This window comes from Momordica charantia (genome assembly GCF_013281855.1).
Source record: "Momordica charantia cultivar OHB3-1 chromosome 8 unlocalized genomic scaffold, Mcharantia_2.0 BLBB01000008.1, whole genome shotgun sequence".
NCBI classification, from domain to species: Eukaryota; Viridiplantae; Streptophyta; class Magnoliopsida; order Cucurbitales; family Cucurbitaceae; genus Momordica; species Momordica charantia.
The window spans coordinates 8,005,811-8,027,619 of NW_028275166.1; the positions used below are offsets into that span (position 1 = coordinate 8,005,811).

Below are 21,809 nucleotides of genomic sequence, written 5' to 3' on the forward strand. Positions count from 1 at the left end.
CCCTACTTCCACCCAAACTCCTAGGCACCTCTCCCAAACACATTTTCCCGAGAAACAAACAAAACAAAAACAAAAGTAAAAGTGGGCAACCAAAAAGTTTTGGTCTTTATCAATGTAAACCCTCGAGCATGTGTTTTGGCAGCGTGGAACAGCAAAAAAATTAACCAAAAAAAAAACCTGACAGGCAACCGGCTGCAGGTGGCTGTCGGGTGGGAGTCCCTCTGTTCATTCCTTCCCGGCTCCCGCCGCTTCTTTCTGACAGCACGCGAGCTTACTGGCTACTGGCGGAGCAGGTCACCATCGCCTCCTCTCTCTGAAACTGGTCCGGTTGATACCCCACATTCACCTCGGGCCAGCCCCATAAATTCCCCAATAACTCTACACGTGGAACACCAGGATTGGCTCCGGCACCTCCACCCCTTCCTTAGCCATGGCCTTTAAATACCAGCCCCAAAATCAGGCGAAGAAAAGAAAATAAACACTTTGGAAGCAAATAATTGAACAAAGGCCAAACCTTTGTCATACTTTTTATTGGCTTAGAGAGAAAAAAGGGAAAAATTCAATTTGTGAATCTGTGGAATCAGCCAAAACGGGTCTGCCTCTGTGGATGCTTGGCTTCGGGGCCGACAGGTTACGAGCCGACATGAATCGTCTGCTCGCCCTACTCTTCCATCAAGTAATTCATTTCATATCAATTCTTCCTATCAACTTAAGTTTTTTAGTTGAGTGGTGATTTATTCATCTTTCGGAATGTTTATTTTTTTTTGCTTCCTTTCCCTTGCAAAATGTAAATTTTCTTCTAGGGTTTTCCTTCAATCACTGAGAATAATGAAAAATTTTGGGTTATTTGAGTGATTCTTGCTTATTCATTGTTTTGTTTTAATGTAGGGAGTGTTGGATGAGCAATTCTTGCAGCTGCAACAGCTCCAAGATGAGAGCTCTCCAAACTTTGTATCAGAAGTTGTAAACATTTACTTCCAAGAGTCTGAGAGGCTATTGAAAAATCTAAGAGCATTATTGTAAGAATTGACCCTTTATTTTTTTTCTAATTTTGATGCATATACAGATGAAAGAATTTATATGAAACCTAATTAGGGTGTTGTTTGGATTGGACAGAGTTGACAGAGAGTTGACTGACTGCAAGAAAATGGGAAGCCATTTGAATCAGCTGATGGGGAGCAGCTCCAGTATAGGAGCCAACAGAGTCAGAAATGTCTGCATTGCCTTTCGAGCCGCTTCTGAACAAAACAATCGTGCTGGGTAAAAATTAAACCTTAAAACAATATTTTATTCTTAATTACTTCCTAAACTATAAAAAAGAAGTCCTCAACTTTCACCTTCCTGTCTTTCAATTTTGTGTTTGGTAGGACTCCGACCTTGTAGTTCAGAGACTTTTATTAGATATAAAATCAAAAGTTCGTGGACTAATTAGAACAAACTTTGAAAGTTCGGAAATGTATTAGACAATTTTTTTAAAGATATGTGAGAAATATACTACAAATGGAAGCTAAACGAAAGCACTTCAATTTAACGGGTAGAAAAATGTCATAATTACATAAAACCATGATTTAGATGACTAAGAGAAAGTAGTCATTCTTATATCGTCCCATAGAATGTAGGAGTTAGAGCCTGTTAGATGTAATTTTAAAAGTTTGTTTTTCTTTTTTTAGATTCTGAACAGTACTCTACAAGACAGAAGAGCAAAGTACAAAGTCTAGATTTTGACCTAAATTTCTGGGTTTTGTGTGTGTGTTTTTTTTCAGGTGCTTGAGAGCATTGGAAGTTCTTGAACACGAGTATTGTTACTTAAAGAGCAAACTCCACGAGCTGTTTCAGGTGATTATATTATAAAATCTCATAAAGCTAGCTTCTTTAATTTATAAATTGAAAGGAATATTCATTAAAGTTGGCTCCTTTTTTTTCTTTTTGGGTTGTATAATTTGCATGTGATCATACAGATAGAGCAGCAAAGAGTTTTAGCCGCAGGAGTTAGATACCCAATGCAGCAGAATTAAAAGGGGAGAAGAAAAAGAAGTAGTTTATAATGAGAAGATAAAAAAGGGGATGATTTGGGAGAAGCAAAAGAGCCTATCGTCTGTTTCCAAAAAAGAACAATGGGATGGCCCATTGGAAAACCCTACTTTTTTTCTCAACTCAAACATCTTTTGAATTTTTGTAGAGTTTATCATATTCTTTTTCTTTGCTTCCCTTTTTTTTCTTGGTTTTGGGTTGAGTTTTATCTGCCAAAAAGTGGCTGTGCTTGTAACATTAGATTCAAACTAATGATACTCTCATCAAGTTTGACAGTTCCTTATAGAAAATGGTAAAATTCTACCCGACTCAGAAATCTGAATTTGATCTTCTTAATATATTCTTTAAGACTTTGGTTATTTATATGGAATCTTAAGAGTATGAGAAAAATTACTAAGCGAGAATTTCACTGAGTTGTAGATGAAGAAAACAACCTTTACTAGAAGGATTTAACTTATAATCTCTTTATCCTATCAAATAACATATAAATTTATGTTATAATTAAGTTAAAGAAAATAAACTATTTCATTAAAGAGGTACGTAAAGAAAAAGAAAAAAAAAAAGGAGGCTAAGCGAAAGCGTTCCAATTTAGCTAAATAGTAAAAATATCATATTTCAAAAAAGGGGAAGATTTTGAAGACCATGATGAGACGGAGACTTTGATATCTTTCCGGAGGTTGGCGGAAGATTTGTAGATGTTCGAGTAAAGGTGGTTATTTCTTTCGACTCATACACTCCGTAGAATAGCACAACGGCATTACACCAAATAATTTTTTTACTGTTGTTGGATTGAGATGCAAAGGCTTCATTAAAAAATAGCTCTCGATCCGACCAGGGAGAGAGGTAGAGATATTGAAAATATTGAGAAGTTGGTACTAAAGAGAAGAAGTGCATGGGCAGTGCGGAAGCAAAGTGATCCAAAGATTCACTCCAATGTTTACATAGTACACATCAGTTTGGGCTAATGTAACAAGAAGTCTTGATTGAACCTTCCACCGCCGTAGGCACCCAGATATTACATCAATTGTGGCTGTCCCAACCATTTCTAGAATGCCGTTGTTATGATCTTGATCCAACTTTTGCGACTATGACATTCGTGTAGCTCCGAATACGTGCATTAGAGCTCTTTGCTCGATGTCTCGGATAGCTCTGTTGTACATCGCTGTTTCGTCGGATGGTGGCTTATTTCTAACACCTCCTTATTAGATCAAACAAAGAAAACTTCATTGAATGAATAAACTTCTCTCTCCTAAACAAAGGTCAGTCAATGGTTCGGGAAGTTTGTCGCTAGCACTTTTACCCACGATGGAAAGAACGCCATATAAAGTTCAGCAGTGATTTATGTCAACTTCGAAGGTTTACATACTATAATTAATTAAGTTGAGCAGTGATTTATGTCCACCTTATTAAAAGTCCACCCAGATTGAAATTGAGTGTATTAAAAATATGAAATAAACATCCTCCATGACTTCTTTCTAATATTGACTTTACAAGTTTTTTGTTTTTGGGAATTTCATTTCCCAAAATTGAAGTAAGAAGCACAACCCATGAATTGGAAGTTGTAGCTATTGAAGCATTAATTTGAGGGAAAACAAGTGGGTGGGGGAACAAACCCTCGAAAAGGGCATCACATCAATTAGTCAACTCATCAAAATTAAATTTTAATTTTTCGGAGATTGAGATTAGGGTTTCGAAAACAGGAAGAAGATTTGAAATACGTGTAGTTTTGACTCAATTATTCCACAATGCTTTCAAGATTTTTTCCTTTTTTTTTCCTTTGAACAAAACAATGTTTTCTAGAATGGGGTTAAAAAGATTATGATTTTTGGCATATTTAAGAGATATTAATTATCTCCTAATTAATGAGTAGAAATTTAATCAATAATATAATTTATCCCAATGAGTTAGTACAGAAATTACAAACCGATAAACCAGCCCACTATTTTAGTGGCAATCAATAACAACTTTTATCCATAGCCTAGCTTTAATTAATTTAGCCATTAAAAACATCTACTTCTTTCTTTTAGATTAAATCTCTGTTTTTCTTTATTAGAAAACATCATTTATCTATATTTTCAAGGATAAGTTTGTCTCAAGTTGACGATAAAATACTCATTATAATCTCTAAAGTCGATGATTCTATTTTTCAATAATCAATTATTGAACTAAAAAAAAGTGAAATTGATAATATTTTTAATGAAATGTTTATGTCAACAAAGTGAACGAGGGAATTTAAACTTCTAACCTCAGATGAATAAATAAATGTCTTATCTATTAACTATACATTGATATTAACATTCCGTCATTAATGTTGAAAAGCAAAATAATGGAATGAGTATAGTCCTAGCAAATATATATATATATATATTTGTCACTATCATTTCTCTAAAAATAGTTTACCTTAAATTTTTCGTACTACTTTATATATTTCTTTTGCAATTTAGCAATTTTGAAATTTTGAAATTTTGAAATTTTACTCTTTTCAAAACATACATAATAAAATAAAATTGGTGATTATCCTATTTTAAATCTAGAGTATCCCCTTCTCATATTATTTTGTAACTTGGGGATTTACAAATGGGCTAATTGGGCTTATCGACATAGGCCCAGCTCAGCTTTTTCCCTCTTTAAGCCGAGGAAGAAAACGGAGAGAGTGATACATAAATAGAGGACTAGACTCTAATTATAAACAGTTGACAAAAACAGTTTATGCATATCACAGCATGCATTAGTATTTCATAAATCATTTCATGAGTTATTTTTGGCATATTACTAATGTAGCCATCCTCTTCTTTTTTTTTTTTTCAGCGGAGGGCTAGGTTAGAGATTTAAACTCACAATCTCATGGTTAAGCATCTTTCGGTGGAAACGATCAGCCACTAGCGTAGGGACGCTCACGTTTTTTGGCCAGTAAATACTTCTGCTATGAAAAAAAGTTGTGATAAGAAACGCTCAATATTGTCTTCTTCTTTGGGTTTCGCCTAAGGTTCCAAACCAATCAACCTAATAATAAGAAATGGGCTTCCCATTTCGTTTTAGCAATAGTCGGAAATAAGTATTTTAACCACTATGTTCATGTTGGGTGATCGAATGATCTAATAATTATCAATATAAATCTTAGCTCAGCAGTAATTGACATATATATATATCCCCATATGTACTAAAAAGGAAAAAAAAAATCTAGCGGAATAAATTTTCAAATTTTTTATATTCCATTAATATTTTAATTTTATTATACTATTATTCTATTTTAATTAATATTATTTATTTATCCAATTGTAACATAAATTTATTCTAAATTATTACTAAAAACAAATCATGATAAAAATATAATTTAACAATATGAAAATATACTGAAATCAGTTTCCAATAACAAAACACGAAATATAGTTCCTATTTGAACACAATATCATAAACACAAGTCCTAATAATGAGCTACTCTCCCAAAAATAAATATTAAAAAAAAAGACACTGTTTATGTTTTGTATTTCATAAAACCTGTTATTACCAAAGGTTGGTCGACACCAAATGACAGTAAATGACAATGAGATATCTTATAGAAAAAGACAGTGAGATATAAATATATATTGTATGCTTACCACTTTGACAACTTGTGTTGTACAAATTGGCTTTCCTTGACTGTTAATTGCTCTACTTGATTGATTTTTTTTTCCTTTGGGGCATTTGACGTCCATATGATTTGGGATAAACAACGTATTTGGCTGTGTACATGAATTACTTATATTGAGTTCTGAGATTACGTTAGGATTCGTTGGATAACAAATTATTTATGCTTCTCGTTTCTTGTTCCTTTGTTTTTTTTTTAAGAAATAAAAGTAGAGTTTTGTTTGGTAATTTTTTTCCTTACGGAAAAGAAAATAAAAAATATATTTGATAACTATTTCTTATTCTGAGTAACAAGAATCTTTTTATTAGATATTCAATTTTTTATGTTATATTTACTTTTTAATATTTATTATGCATTTATAAGTTATAATTAAGTCTCTATATTTTTTAAGTTATAGATATTGTCCATTTTTAATCTTAAAACCCATGCGATTTTGGTATTGAATTCTACTCAACAGGCTTTATATTAATGACTAATGAAGATATTGTCATCCATTAACTTATATATACTTAATTTTTTTTTTTTTAATAAGCATGAGTATTTGGGTCAGCTTGTACACACCTCGACTAATCTCATAGGATAGTGGTCCTATCCTACAATATTTGATGCTAAAAAACACATAGAAATTAATTTTTAAGGTATGAGAAACACGTAGAAATTAATTTTTAAGGCATGTAACTTATATACTAAGTTCTTCCTTACTTTTTCTAATCGATTTTGGTGCTATATTTACAGCCCAATAAATTTTTAATTGTATTAGCATGTAATGCAAATAGCTAAAATAAACTAATGAATGTTAATGGTAACAACAAATACTAAATAGATGAAGAAATCAAAGTTAGAAAGATATAATTGAAACTTTTTGAAATTCAAAGATTAAATATATAAGATCTAGATTTATAATTTAATCAAAATATTACAAACCATTGCTTTCTTGGTGGTCTTACATAAACTTTTTGACCCAAAAAAATGTGGTGGGAGAGAGAATAAATTAAACTTTCAAAGGGCATCAGAAGGGGTCAACATAGGGCTAGCAAATTAAAGAAAATAGAGATTATGGTTTTGTGGCTCAAAATTTGCAAACGAAAAAGTGGATTGAAATTAAATAGCTGTTATATTTTGTCTCCAAAATTCCACCCTAAAGCCCACGCCTTTAAAGCTTCTACCTTGTTCTCTTCTGCCCTCCATTAATAACCCTAAAGTATTCTAAGATGGAACACTGAACCTTAAATTAAAAATGTCGGAATATTTTGGTTTCCAATAATATTAGAATTAAAATCATAAAATTTTTTATCCAAGTGATCTCGGCGAAAATATCGACGTTAATAAATACTCTTGAAAAAAATATCAATAAATTTAAGAAATTTGTTGTATTATTTCATTTAATAAATAATTGGGTTGTAGTATATGGACTCAGTTTCCATAATCTAGGTTTAGTTTCAATTAGGTATTTATTAAATTTAAAAAGTTCTATTTCTTTTACCGATGATGTAAAATTACATCTCTAAACTATTTTTAAGTCATCTACAATTTAAAAGTTCACGACACATGATAAACAAAATGGTAAAGTCTAATTAAATTAATCTAAATTGTATTGGGAAAAGACAAATGAAACTTTATTCCATCGCTTTCCTCTCGTGGAAAATGGATTAAAGTGGTTCACCAAATTGATAAAGAAAATTAGTTTTCTTACGTTATTAAACGGAAAGTTCTTTTGTGTAACTTTTTAATTAACCTACTAAACTATAAAGATTATTATAATAATAAAATATGACTTAATTACCATATTATTTAATATAGATTTTATATTTATTTGAACATTATTCTAAGTTTAATGCACCCGCAAAGTGAGGCATCAATTTCGTGGTTATATACGTAACAAGGAATCAAGGATAGATTCCTTATGTCAATTCTTTTTTATTTTGATGCTCAATTTCATCATTATTTTAAGGTTAAATAACAAATTTGACCAACAAAATTTCAATTGCAACCTTATTCGGACACTATTTCAATTTGATCTCTATGACTTTAAAACTTTCAATTGGTCTCTAATAGTTTAGTCAAACCTCACAAATTATCACTATTGTTATCATATTAATGCATTTTGTCATATGGCATGACTTTAGAGACTTGGTAATAAGTGCATGTCTTATCTAATTGAACTATATTCGTATTGACTTAAACTTTCAATCTCAAATGAAAGAGTAGACGGTCACCTTATTAATATTTGACTTGAAATTTCATAGTTATTCTAATCGATGTCAAACCGTTCGTCTATATGATTTCAAAAGGTTGATTTTAAACGTTTTGAAAATACAAAAACTAAATAATAAAAAATTGAGAGTACAGTGACAGTGACGAGAAAAGAGTATTAAATCTCAAAGTTAATATAGTAATCAAATTGAGTATTTAAACCTAAAAGTTAATATAGTGATCAAATTTTTCTCTTCTTTACTATTTTGGTGGTAAACATTGTGGGAGATTCTATTAACTGAATGGGCGCCCCATTACCAACAAAGCGTCATGTCCCATTTATCCAAAAAAAAAAAAACAAAAAACAAAAAAAAAATGGAAAAGTATCATGTCCCCATGTGCCCTTTTCTTTTCTCTTAAAAAAAATATAACGTGTTAAATGCATTTTTTAATATGTATATTTTCTTTCAAACTCGAAAAAATAAAAAAGAAAAAGAGAAACTTGTATGTACTTTCTTTTCCAGAAATAAAATTGATTCTCTTCTAGAAAGTAGTTCTTTTCTTCTTCTTTTTTTTACGGCGAAAGTGGTTATTATTATTATTATTATTTTGTTTTTAATACACGAATGTGGTTGAATTATGCATTTTTTATAAGTAACTATCTTTATTAAATGAATAAGAATTTAGTTTTAATATAGATTCCAACTGATTTTTCGTCAGAATATGGTAATTTTGCTTCACTTGAAAAAGAGAAAAAAAAAAACTATTCTAATACAAGATAAGCGTTTTTGTTCTTTGTATAAATTTAATAAATCAAAGTAGAATTGGGATGGCATAATTTAAAAATTAAGAAAAAAAAAGAAGATGATGAAGAAATATAGATTGTAATGACTTAATTAAATAGTGTTAAGTGGTAAGAATCAAATTATGTAAAAAGTATAGTTAAGTGGTAATTGGTATATATTTTCAATCAATAGCTTGAGTTCAATCTTATCTTATACTAAAAAAAATATGTAAAAAATAATCTAAAAAATCAAATTAATTTAACAAATATGAGAAATATGGTCGAAGTCACCTTTAAAAATCATTTCCCAGAAGAAAAAAATCACGTTTAAACATAATTTTTTTGTTTTAAAAAATAAAAAATAAAAAATAATTTGATTTTTTAGAAACAGCTTTGGTAGAAACCAGAAATGATGTTTTCTTCTTTTCTTTTTCTTTTTCTTTTCTTTTCCCCTTTTTCTCAATTTTATTTATTAAAAAAAGATATGTAGACATTGCCACTAAAAAAGTAATTCCTCACATAATTATGATATCGTTGTATTTAGATTCTACCATAATTACTATATTAGTCATGAGATTTTTTTTTTTTTTGAGAAATTATTAGTCATGAGATTTAATTATAATAACTCCATAAACTTGAGGATTGAGGATGTAATTGCAACAACCACATAATTTGAAAGTGGTTTTTTCTTATATAAAGAAAAAAAAAACTTTCATTTCCATTTGAATATGAGTTTTCTTAAATTTATAATATAGTATTACAAATATATCATATAGAATGAGACTTCAATTTTTTTATTTTAATCTAGGGAGAAGTTTCTAATATTTTAATCATTGAGAGAAATTTTATTATATATTCCCATAATACCTATTCATTCTTTTCCCACCGTAAATTTTCCTTAGTAAATAATTTTTTAATATGGAATTGTTGAGTAACAACTAACCTAGCTGATAATGAAAATGAATCGTTAAAATATTATTTTAATCTTAACTTTTGTTCATTTTGGTCCCTATATTTTAAAAATTAATATTCATTTTGGTCATGGTACTTTTAAGTTTTATCTGTGTTAGTCCCTATATTTTTAGAGGTTGGTTTTGGTCCCTTACACTCTTAAGAAGTGATTGTTTTTGTCTCTTAACTTTATTTTCTATATCACAATTTTAACACGACACTACATTCATTATATTTCTTGAAATATAGCTATAATTTTATATTATAGGATTTCTACTGTGTATAGAATTTGCATTAAAAAATTTTAAAAAGGATAAACATATGATCACTTTTTAAAAGAAAAGGAACTAAAACAAACATTTTGAACATACAAATGCTAAAATGAATCAAAATTAAAACTACATTGATCAAAATAGACATTTTAGAAATAGACGGATCAAAATGAACAAAAACTAAAAGTATAAGGAATAAAATAGTATATTACTTGAAGACAATAGTATCCGTACAACTGTAATCCTAAAAATTTAATTATATATTTAGACATTTGAAAATAGTTAGAAGCTATTGAGAGAAGAGTCGCATTGCTTCAATTGATTATGACTATTTGGGGAGGGAAATTGGTGTGCCACTTGGAGGATATTGATACACCAAGAAATACTATATACATCATCCAGGCAGCTCCATCTCGAATCTTCTAAGGTGGAGGGACTTAATCATTATTCCTTCATTAACCGGCAATATCTTAGTTAAACTGTTCGGGTTCGATCTGGAAGACCCGACAGATTCGATCTCTACTCCGACAAAGGTAGCCGCCCGTCGCAATGTCTGTCGGATTTGTGTTAAAATACTTAGAAGTTAGGGGAGTTTTGTTGTGACCTCTAGGAGATAATTTTGGCGAGAGTTTATTGTATCTAATCCTTAACAATATTAGTGAATTACCATATCTGAGTGGAAGACTGGACGTAGCCCTTAGTGGACCAGTATAATATGTTGTGTCGTTAACGTGCTTGTACAGTTTTCTTCCTATTTGCATATTTTCTGTTGTGTTTGGATATCTCTGTAGAAGTGGAAATTATACAGGACCGTTAATTTTCCAACAGGATCCTGCACCTATAAATAGAATGCCTCATTTCAATCACATGTATCGAATTTCTCCTCAAACCTACTATTGAGTTCGAGCTGTTTACTAACTTGAGCGTCCGAGATTTAATCCTCTTATACAGGTCTTTCCATCGTGCTTGAAGTTGGAACTTAGATCGAATTCAATCTTAACCAAAATTTGACCTTGATTATTTCCTTGCATAAACAATGACAATTAAAAACTATACGAGAACTAAAATCAACAAGAAGAACACATTTTATATTAATAATTGTACTTTCACAACTTTATTAATATTAAATAAAAAATTAGAAGTGATAAAAGAGAGAAAAAGAAAGAATTATTGGAGGGACTGTGGACCCCATAAATCCCCAAAACGCCAAAAGCATATAATAATTTGTTCATGTGTCCACGTAGCGTGACTTAAAAAATATCTCTCGTTTTCGATATCCATCACGTTTACATCGTTCTCTTATCTACTTCCTATTAATATTTCACGTACTATATTTTATAAAAATGAATTAGAGCATCAAATCTTATAAATCTTTATACTTTGTATTACAAATTTATTCACATTTTCATGCCATGATCTGTTTTCCTAATTAATATTTTTACGCATAATTTTCTAATGTCCTATGATTTTGTGCTTTATGTTATATTGATGTGTGGATTTCAATCATCCGATTCTCCTCCTCGTACACATCTAACTTGATTATTCGGAGGTTGATACCTGCAAAACCAAATCAATCTAAACCGGTGTGACCTTAGTCACACGGGCTCCGATGCTTAAGTTAGCAAGGGAAGGTTGAGAAAACAGTGAACTAGAGATGTTTACTTGCCTCTTCAGGGTTGGACCTCACTGCTACTTATAGCCGTAAAGATGATTTCAGAACCTTTCGCAGTTAAAACCCTAATTCAGAGTTGCAGGGCCAGAGGCAATGCTTCCGATTTTGTCTTCATCTCCTTGAGAGTATAGCTTTTGTCGTAACTTGTCCTTCCATATCAGGCCCGTGATCGAGGAGATCACGAGCTCTTCGAGGTCCGCGCCGAGCACGCCTCGGTCTAACGGTCAAAGATCGTGGCCCGAACCTATTGAGTTGTCATGTCACTGTGGGACTCGTGAGAACCATAACCGCAGTGAATTGCCCCATCTTCACGAGACACAAGAAGGTTACATGTCGATTTACCATTTCTTTTCAAGACCCGAGGCAACCGACCATGTAGTTGTCACGTCGACAATAGACTCGTGACCTTAATACCGAGTCGAGCACACCTCGGTCTGTTGGGTAAAGACCTCCAGACCGAGAGCTGTGCCTTGAGTTGAGGGCTATTTAAACCCCTCTATTCTTTCCATTTCTTATCAACCTTCCTACAAGGTATACCTCTCTTTGCTTTGCTTTTTGTCGTGTTTTCTCTTCATGGCTGACCTTAATTTCGAATTGACCTCCTCAGATGATGGGTCATCGTTGAATCCTTCGTCCGAATCTCGACCCTATCGTACGTTTTGGGTGGATAACTCCACTCTTACGACGAGGGACCTGCGTCGCATGCGTTCAAAATACCGTATCCCGGATTCGGTTAGCCTTCGTCTTCCGAATCCAAGAGAGAGTATCGATGGTTCTTTTCCGATGAGGTTGTATTTTACGCAGTCATGTTCCAATTTGGAGTCCGCCTACCATTGCCTCTTTTCCTTCAAAACTTTTTAGCTTTCAATCAAGTAGCTCCTTCCCAAATCGTCCCGAATGGGTGGTCTACTTTGATTAGTTGCTTTATTTTGTGGTCGTACCTCAGGGGCGAGCAACCTCTAACCGTCGCTGATTTCATGTCTCTTTATTACCTCAAACACAGTCCCGAGGATAACTTTCATTTTTACGTTAGTTCTCGGAACCAGGTTCTTGTTATGGGTCCTTCCTCAATGAAGCATTGGAAGAACGAGTGGTTCTTTGAGGTGGTGATTGGTTAGCCCGTGACGAGAGAGGATTGTACTTTCCCGTCTCGACCGAGTGTAAGGAGTTAGGTAAGTAGATTCCCGAGCTCTATCGGGACATTCGTAGATATCGATACTGATATTTCTCTTTCCTTGTAGAGGCGTTCAATTTTTACCATACCGTTATCCAATTACCAGATACCGAGCATTGGGGCCTATATTTGGTTAAGGAGCAAAACTTAGTGGATTTTAGCTTGGCTCCCCCTCATAACCCTCCAGGTTTTTGTCGAAATCTTTTCTACGTTTTGCATGAAAGTCGATTTTTACTTTTATCTCTATTTGTAGAAATGTCGAGACGAAGTGCTTCACTGTATGAAAAAGAATGCCGTCGAAACGCTCGGAGTTCGGGGGCCGGCTCTAGCTGGGCTTCAGATAGCGAAGTGACTGACTTGACCGAGGAGGGACTCCCTTCCCAGTAGGTTCGATCCTCCATACCTCCTACAGCTCCGAGGCGTTCTGCCCGACTTCATGGGACGTCTATCCCGTCTTCCCCTCGAGGTCATCCAAGGAGCTCCTCTCAAGCTTCAATCTTCCCTTTCTCTGGCCCGTATAGTGTTGATGTTGACGGGACAGCCTATCTAGAAAGGGCATTTAGCCTTTGGCAGGGGCTCGACGACTCATCGAGCGGGTCAGATTTTGGCCTATCAAATCCTCAGCACAGAATCAGTACGTGCCTTAGCGATCTCCACCTGGTGAGCACTTTGCAGCTTCAAGCATTTGTCATAGCATCTTCTCCTAACGTCGGTTTTTATATTTGGGAGGTTTTCAATAGTCTAGTAGTATTCTCGGGTCGGGTTGTCGATGAAATTAACCACCTCTGTTGCCACTATGCCCCTCGAGAAGAGCTTAATCAGGCTCTTTCTTCCTTGAACCAAGTCAACAGTCTTCTAGAGAGTACCAAACGTAAGTTGGAAATGGAGAAGAGAAAATCTCGAGATGAGCTGGCCAACCTGCAGAGGAGACTTGACGAGGCTAATGCCCGGCTCTCGAATTCTAAATTCTTGGCCGGGAATTCAGAAAAACTCAGGAGTACGTTGACTTGCAAAATTCTGCCACTGAGTGCGGCGTTTCCTGGTCTCTTCGCTAAGTTTCTAACCAACACCCTATATTGACTTCTCCTTCCTCCCGGAGCGTTTTAGAGTCGAGCGTGATGCTCCTGGCGACATGGATGACGACGACGACGAGTAATAGGATAGCTTGAGAGGGTAGCGAGTTGCTTTGCCTATGTTTAGCGTTTTCACGAATTTTATTTACTTTGTCACTATCTTCGCTTGTATTTCTTTAGAATCATCAATTAACCCTCTGCTACCAACAATTATTGGCTTACGGCTCTAACCCCTATGGAGTTGATTTTGTTGCTTTATTTTCATAGGTTTCTAACCCTTTGGCCATAGCCAATGGTTTTATACATGCTGTCGTTTGGCGTTTACTCCATCTTATGCTTTAACCGTGCTAGGTCAATCGACCCGCTTCTGATTTGTCCGTGTTGAGATTGTTTAATTGTTCTTTCCAAATTTGTCGATTAATGTAGTTCCTGCTTCATCGCACCTGGTTGACGCCAAGCAGGGCTCGGATCCGACCCCTGCTCGATTTGGGCTAGTTTTACTAAGCTTGTGTCACCGAGTCTTCTGATCATGACCTGTTGCCCCTTACTCTTAAGGTAGTGTATTGTCGATATTCACTCCTTGAGAGTATGTTTGTAGACGAGGCAAGGTGTTTTATTAAAGTCATTTGGCATCCAGTTTTGGATTTTGAAGACAACGTTGATAGGGAATTTGAAGGGAAAAAGGAAAGGAAAGATCAATGGCCCCGTAGTAGAAGTCTTGTCATTGCCCCTCATTAAAGTATAGTAGCACGCACGCAATACTCGTTGCTCTCCTTTAATTTCTCCTACTCCACCAGGTGTTGGGAACTTCATGGACTGGTGGTACATGGATGGTATCGCTTTGAGCATGTGCATTGTCGGTCTTCCCAATATTGCATTGTAGGAGGATGTGTAGTCAACGACCAAAAAGTTCACCGTTTTGGTGATACTTTTTGGCCCACTTCCGAACGGGCAACTCTATTCTCCTATCGGGAATGACCCGTTCTCCTCCAAATCCTATCAATGGTGCCGGGCTGCTCTTAAGCACCTCTTCTCCTAAATCCATGGCTTTGTAGGCTGTCAAGGAGATGATATCTGCTGAGCTGCCCCCATCCACCAAAATTCGTTGCAATTTTGCGTTGGCTATTTTCAAGGTGATAACCACCGTATCGTTATGCAGGTGGAGGAGGTGAATCGCCTCGTCCTCTGAAAACTTGATCTTCGTAGATCGGTCCGCAACATATGCATGGTAAACCTTACTTTGTTGGAGGCTCGCCCTAGCTTCTCATACGTTTGCCTTTCTTTTTCTCCCGGACTTTCCCTCTATTGGGCCTCCAATTATCGAATTTCTCGAGCAGGTGACTTGTCGTTCTCGCCATTTTGTGTCGCTTTAGGGTCCTCTACATACTCTTTAAGGTACCCCTTCCGGATGAGTCTTTCCACGTCTTCCTTGAGGTCAAAACAATCCTGAGTTGCATGGCCGTGATCCCTGTGGAAAAGGCAATATCGACCTTTGCTTCTTTTAGTCAGAGGTGCCTTCATCCTCTCTGTCCATTTAAGCAACCTTTGGTCTTTGGTCTCCATTAGTACTTGCTCGAGTGGAACGGTAGTTGGCGTATATTTTTCGAATTTTTGGGGTGGATCTTTCTGGCTACTCCGATCTCTTTTCTCCCACCTCGACCCCTGTGGCTTATCTCCCAACCTCTCTCTCTTATGGTCGGACCGTTTTCCTTCTGGCTCCTTTTTTGAGTAAAAGAACTTACCATCACTCATGTACTTCTGAGCTCGGCTCAGCGCCTCCGAGAAGGTGCTCGGTGTCTTCTTCCCGAACGAGAATGATAAGTACTCATCCCTGATGTCGGACATGAAGGCCAGTAGAGATACAGCGTCTGTGAGGCCCTCCACCTGCAGCTTTTCCTTGTTGAACCGAGCCACATAATCGTGTAGGCTCTCTGTCGCCCTTTGTTTAATAGTTAAAAGATAAAATACGCGTCGGCTCCGACTCTGTCCCCCTACAAACTGGTTACGAACGCCCTAGCCAGGCTTTTGAAGCTCGAGATTGAACCTCGTTTTAATTGTCGGAACCATATTCTAGCCGACTCGTTCAACATGGTCGAGAACACCCAGCATCTAACTGCCTCTGACACCCCGTAGATATTCATCCATTCTCGATAAGCATTAGATTGTCCACTGGGTCGGCCGTCCTGTTGAATTGTTTCACCGTGGGTAGCTTGAATTTTGGAGGGACCTTCTCCTTCATGATCTCCTCCGTAAATGGTGAGTCGGCCTGATCCAGTAGTTCTTCGAGGTCGAACCCCTTCTCCTTTTAGTTTTGTCACTTCTCCGACAACTGTGGCCGATCCGTCGGTTTGTCTTTGTCGAGGTCTATCGGCTCAGAGTTTCGGTTATCCTAGTTGTTCTTGCCCCCATTTGGTATCGGGGATTTCTGTTGTTTTTTGCTCTTTTGGGAGTAAAAAATCCGGGTTCGTCGTCTGGTGTTTCCACCTATCCTCAGCTTGCTCCCTGCACTGTTCGTCGTCTGCTGGACCCTTCCTTTTTCTGGGGTCTCTAACAAAAGGTATCTCATCGGGCTCTTGTTGTTCGAATTATTGAAGGACTTGGGTCATGCATTGAAGCATGCCCTCTATCTTGTCTTCCAGGGTTGCAAACTGCTTTTGGAGTAGCTCAGGGGTCATTACTACATGCGTCTCGGGCAACCCTTCCTGACGTTCCGGGTTTGATGGGCTGGTCCCATCTTCGGGTCCTCTAACCTGGGGGTCGTCCAAGTTCAACCTCCTCTTGGTATAGCAGTTGTCATCAGAGTGTTGTGGACTCTTTTCTAGTGTCATGTTGCTTGACTGGATGCCTTAAATCGTCTCCACAGACGGCGTCAATTGTTGATGTGTGGATTTCGTCCTCCGGTTCTCCTCCTTGCACACACCTAACTTGATAATTCGGGGGCTGATACCTGCAAAACCAAATCAATCTAAACCGGTGTGACCTTAGTCACACGAGCTCCGATGTCTAAGTTAGCAAGGAAAAGTTGAGAAAACAGTGAACTAGAGATGTTTACTTGCCTCTTCAGGATTGGACCTCACTGCTACTTATAACCGTGAAGATGATTCCAGAACCTTCCGCAGTTAAAACCCTAATTCAAAGTTGCAGGACCCGAGGGGAATCGATTGGCTCTATGTCGCTCGCTTTCTTCGTTCCTTTGCAGCTTGGTTACTTGTCGATTTTCCGTTGCATAACATGTTACATATATAGTTGAAAGAAGCAAGGCGTAACTAGTATGGCAAACTCCTTTTAAATTGTTTATGTATAAATTTTTTCTTCTGTCCCTCGTTACGAATATCGAGTTTGGTATCAAATGTCTTAAAGTTTTTATTAACTAAACTATTAAAAAATTAATAACACCTAGTAAATATATTTTTTAGATTCAAATTTGGCTCTCGTAATAATTTTTGTTGTTATATTTATAAAAAAAAAACTTTATAAATTATAACAATTAAATCCTTAAAAGGGTTACCAAACTATTATAATAATTAAATTATATAATTTAATTGGAGAAAATTTTTGGTACTACGAGAGTACTATACTCTCTCCCATTTATTGCTTGCCACATCAGCAGTGTATTAAAAATGATGTGGACTCTATTTTGTGATTTTCGATCTAATTATATGATTTGGAGTTTTTTTCTATAATATTTTTTTAATTTGGTCACAACGCTCATGACTGTATTCACATCCTGAACAATTCTTCCTTCGGACAATAGTCCTCCTCAAATAATCATCCAAAACTTGCTCTCATCCCTATCTTCTTTTCTTCTCCATGTTGCGTAACAAGACTATCGATGTTGACCATTTATACACACCATAATAGAGTTCTATTGTGCACCCAAAATTTGGATCGATACAACTAAATTTCGAGCTTAGCTTTGTAACCATCATTAGGACCACAAATTTATTCATATTTATATAATGTTACATTATTGGCTACTTTTTGGAGACATGCGATTTTAATTTTTCAATTTTATCTAAAAGGCTCGTACTAATAAAGTGAGTCCCTGAACTTTAAACTTTGTGTATTTCAAGAAGTTTCTAATAATTTTATAAACTTTCTTAATCGGTCTAGCTGTACGGAGTGAGCTATAGAAAAAGACCTACACGCAAGGAACAAACACTCTGATGCTCAGGTCAGTCTAAAGTCCGAGCTAATAAGTCGGTTCCAAGACAGAATCACTTACTTGTGAGTGGGAATGATGTCGTATTTATAGGAGTTAATTAATGGGAGACGGTCGTGTTATAACTGATAGAGTTTGTTACTGAAGTTGATCACAAATAGTTCTACTGTATGGCTCGGATTAGTCCAAACTATTCAATGATTGTACATATGGGAGTTTAAGTACCATCAAATCCGTGAGATAAAATTATAATATAGATTTATTTGACATAAATAAAAATTTGATGAATTTAAAATAGAAAAACATAATTGATCAGTTGTCATGATTCAATTGGTGAAGACATATTTTTGCGCCGATAATAATACAAAAGTAAAAGTTGTACGCCCTCCAACACGTCAAAACATTAATCTCCGCGTTCATTTTTTCAAACCAGACCCACCACTCTCTCTCTCTCTGGCAATGGTTGAGGTTGACCAGACGCCATTTTTTCTGAGCTTTTTCTCCAAAACAATTGTACCGTCCCCGCCGACCCTTTAATCTCTGTCCCCCTTTCTCTTTCCCATTCTCACTCACTTTCTCTCCTCTTTATAAACCACGCACCATCTCCAACTTCTCTCCATCATCCCCATTCCTCATCTCCAAAATGAAGGTCTCTTCCGTCGATGACTCCCAATTTGATCTCTGCAATGGAATCGCAGCCGCCACCCATTTCACTGTCATGAAAACCTCTCTCTTCTTCGCCGGCGACGGCTTCACCGTCTACGACTGCAAAGGCAACCTCGTCTTCCGAGTCGACTCCTACGGCCCTGACTCTCGTTACAAGGATGAACTCGTTCTCATGGACCCCCTCGGTCGCTGCCTCTTCACTCTCCGCCGAAAGGTTACTTTTTTTCTCTTTCTTTTTCCTTCAATTCAACTGGGTTCTGCCTATTTGTTCAAATTAATTTCTGTTCTTGTTTCATTGAGTGTTTGTTTTTAACTCTGTTTTTGGTTTTGCTCTGTTTCTGCGAAACAGAGGCCGAGTCTGCATCAACGGTGGGAAGGGTATCTCCGGGAGAGGATCGACCGCCAGAAACCGATCTTCGGCGTCCGGTGGTCGTCCATCATCGGACGGTCGAGCGTGACTGTGGAGATGTACGGAAATTCCGGCGAGGACTATCAGATCGAGGGGTGTTTTGGGCAACGCTACTGCACGGTTTTGAACGCCGGGAAAGAGCCGGTGGCGGAGATTAGGAGGAAAGTGGATGCTTCCACCAATGTCATGCTTGGAAAAGACGTTTTCTCTCTCTCTCTCAAGCCTGGTTTTGATGGAGCTTTCGCCATGGCTTTGGTGCTTGTTCTTGATCGCATCAACGGTGATGATGGGCTAGATTCTGCCGCTGAACTAGATCCCACCCTTGATTGATTTTACAGCTTTTTTTCGAGATAAAATATATATTTTGTTCACTTAATTTAAAATGTCCAGATTCAGTTCCTCTCGGAGAAAGTGAAACCCATATACTTTGAACATACATGGTATACCTCCACTGCATTTTTAACCAGGCTCCTTGTACGAGAACAAAATTTTGTACATTTCAAAATTCAGTGACTGAAATTGAATAAGTCTCAAGGGATTTGTGTTTCGACATTTTTGTTTGAGGTGTTGGCTCCTCTTTCCCACCTGTTTGATGGGAATTTTATGTCTTTGTTTATAGTTCTTACTTTTTTTCTTTTTAGATTTGATGTTGACAAATGTGTATATGTTACCATTTTTACAGCCTGAAATGAATGGGAAAAAAAAGGGTGTGGAATATGATTTGAGTATCAGCAAACAAAGCCTTGATTGGAAATGGAACAACAGAGACAGAGTATTAAAGAATGGGATTTGTTACATTGATGAAATGTTGTGTTGAAAAAAAAAATCAATCAGTTGGTGTTTTAAAAATTCATATAATTACAGTTAACTCAAAGAATTGAAGATGAATTGTAATTGTAAGTTTTTGCAAACTGCTTGATCTTGAGCTGCTTTGTAATGTCTTGTGTAGTTTTTTTCTAAGATGCAAGAATCAGCAGCAGCACAGCAGCACAGGTTGAGCCAAACCAGCTTCCAAATCCAAGTTTCTGCCATTTTTTGATTTACAAAAACAAAAATAAACTCGAATGAACTAAACTTGAATGATAGAAATCAGTTTGAAAAATCTGACTGTTCATGAAAAGAAAATCATACCTTGAAAGAGAGAAGAGATGAGGGTCCTGCAGAGGAAGGTTTGAGCCCCGTGAAGCCGATATCGTATGAAATGCTGCCATCCGCCCTGAACAGCCCGAAGTTTCTTTCCGACGTCGGCCCCGGCTTCGAGTTCTCGTTGAACAGAGCAAAAATGTAAGCCTTCACCACGGTTTTCGGCCGGTAGGGAGTTCCCTTCTTCTTCATCAACTTCTTTCGTAGATTTCGATTGTATGTTCTTGCATTTTTCAAATTAGCACCAGCTTCGTTCTCATCCCCATGAGATGCCCAGCCAGTCTCTGAGACGATGACTGGCATCTTCGCAAACCCGGCCTTTTCGAGTGCAGCATAAGCCGCATCAACTTGAGCCTCGAACATGTTATCGTAATGCAGGTTGGTTTTTGCATCGAAGATCCCCTTGTTCTTCTTGAAGAGGGCATAGTTGATGTCAATATGTTCAGGATCATTCTTGTAAGCCAAGAATGGATATGCATTAATGAAGAAAGGAGAGCCAATTTGGGAGAAGAACTGCAAAAGAGGCTTCATAAATGGCACAACATCTTCCCTAAAAGTGCAGGATGAAGGTGGAAATGAGTTTGCAAAAACAGCTTCTGAATGCGGACTTGAAACTTGCACAATGGCTGTCAATTGAAGCCTATAGAGAGCATTGTAAACATTTTTAACTGCAGGCACAAGAACCTCCCACAGCTCGGGGTCGCCGCTCCCCAACACCTCGTTCCCAACCGCAATCCCTCGTATATGAGTGTCGGGGAGGAATGGCTGAACATTCTCTTTAATCCAGTTCATGGCGCGATCCTCCGCGACGCTTATGTCCTTGAGATATTCATTGCCAAGACCAACCACAATCTCGATACCAGAACCTTTGAAGGCGGTGAGGACTCCATGATCAGCATCATAGATTCTGATGTTCTTTATCTTTGCAGCTTTCAGAAGTGTCACCACACTTTCAGGTGGTGGTAAATTATCAGCTATTCTTCCATAATTCACTCCATAAGTCCAAGTTGCATCCACTGCTGTAAAAAAGAAAAGCCAATAGTTAGCCAAAATTCAACTCAAAGTTCAATGGAATCAAAGAGCAAGAAGTTGTTAAAGTGGAGAGAGAGGGGGAGAGGGAACAGACCATTTAGCAAAATGGCACAGAAGGGAAAAAAGAAGCAGAAGAAAGAGGAAAAAGAGGTCATTTGTGAGGAGGGGCGAAAGCAGAAAGAAAATAGAGTTCCTTTTGTAGAAAGATGTGGGGTTTGATGGCCATGGGCATTACAAAAATAGACTTCAGATTCTTAGCCTTTGTCCAAAGATGATTCAAATTTTGATCTGAAGGAAGAAGATTCTTTATTCTTAGTTCCATGATGAAAAAGACTTTGAGTTGTTTTATGGGGACATAGAATAGATTCTTCCCTTTCCTCTCACTTTTATTTCTCTGTCTCTCCTCTCTCTAAAATTTCCTCTCTTTTCACTTTCTTTTCATCTGTTACTTTCCTTGGAAAATCTCCATTTTCTGCTTCAAGATTTTTTTTTTCTTTCTTTCAGATGTTTGATGTGGTTTTAGAATATCCATTTGATTTGGAGACACTTTCCATTTTCATGTTAAAGAAAGAGTGAGCAAAAGGGTTGATTTTGAGAAAGGTTTCATTTCAGTGTGATG

The 21,809-nt window shown here is 36.4% G+C and overlaps 3 protein-coding genes across 4 annotated transcripts; 2 read left to right on the top strand and 1 right to left on the bottom strand.

Moving 5' to 3' along the window:
• On the top strand, positions 1-2,332 carry HP6 (histidine phosphotransfer protein 6). Its single transcript, XM_022297958.2, has 5 exons — positions 1-676; positions 889-1,019; positions 1,117-1,260; positions 1,764-1,836; positions 1,959-2,332. Exons 1-5 carry the CDS (start codon positions 608-610, stop codon positions 2,013-2,015), a joined length of 474 nt encoding a protein of 157 aa, XP_022153650.1. The 5' UTR covers positions 1-607; the 3' UTR covers positions 2,016-2,332.
• A 16,134-nt stretch (positions 2,333-18,466) lies between these two features.
• Positions 18,467-19,567, top strand: LOC111021043 (protein LURP-one-related 5). Its single transcript, XM_088127547.1, has 2 exons — positions 18,467-18,820; positions 18,956-19,567. Exons 1-2 carry the CDS (start codon positions 18,584-18,586, stop codon positions 19,343-19,345), a joined length of 627 nt encoding a protein of 208 aa, XP_087983673.1. The 5' UTR covers positions 18,467-18,583; the 3' UTR covers positions 19,346-19,567.
• Positions 19,568-19,735: 168 nt separating this feature from the next.
• Positions 19,736-21,787, bottom strand: LOC111021024 (Glycosyl hydrolase superfamily protein). 2 transcript variants are annotated; one of them, XM_088127546.1, is made up of 3 exons: positions 21,285-21,787; positions 20,147-21,174; positions 19,736-20,040 (listed from the first exon to the last, which is right to left on the bottom strand). In XM_088127546.1, exons 1-3 carry the CDS (start codon positions 21,343-21,345, stop codon positions 19,972-19,974), a joined length of 1,158 nt encoding a protein of 385 aa, XP_087983672.1. In that variant the 5' UTR covers positions 21,346-21,787; the 3' UTR covers positions 19,736-19,971. The 2 variants fall into 2 exon arrangements, with proteins under 2 accessions (XP_087983672.1, XP_022153543.2); XM_022297851.2 differs by having other exon boundaries at positions 20,147-21,177.
• Between the last annotated feature and the right edge of the window lie 22 nt (positions 21,788-21,809).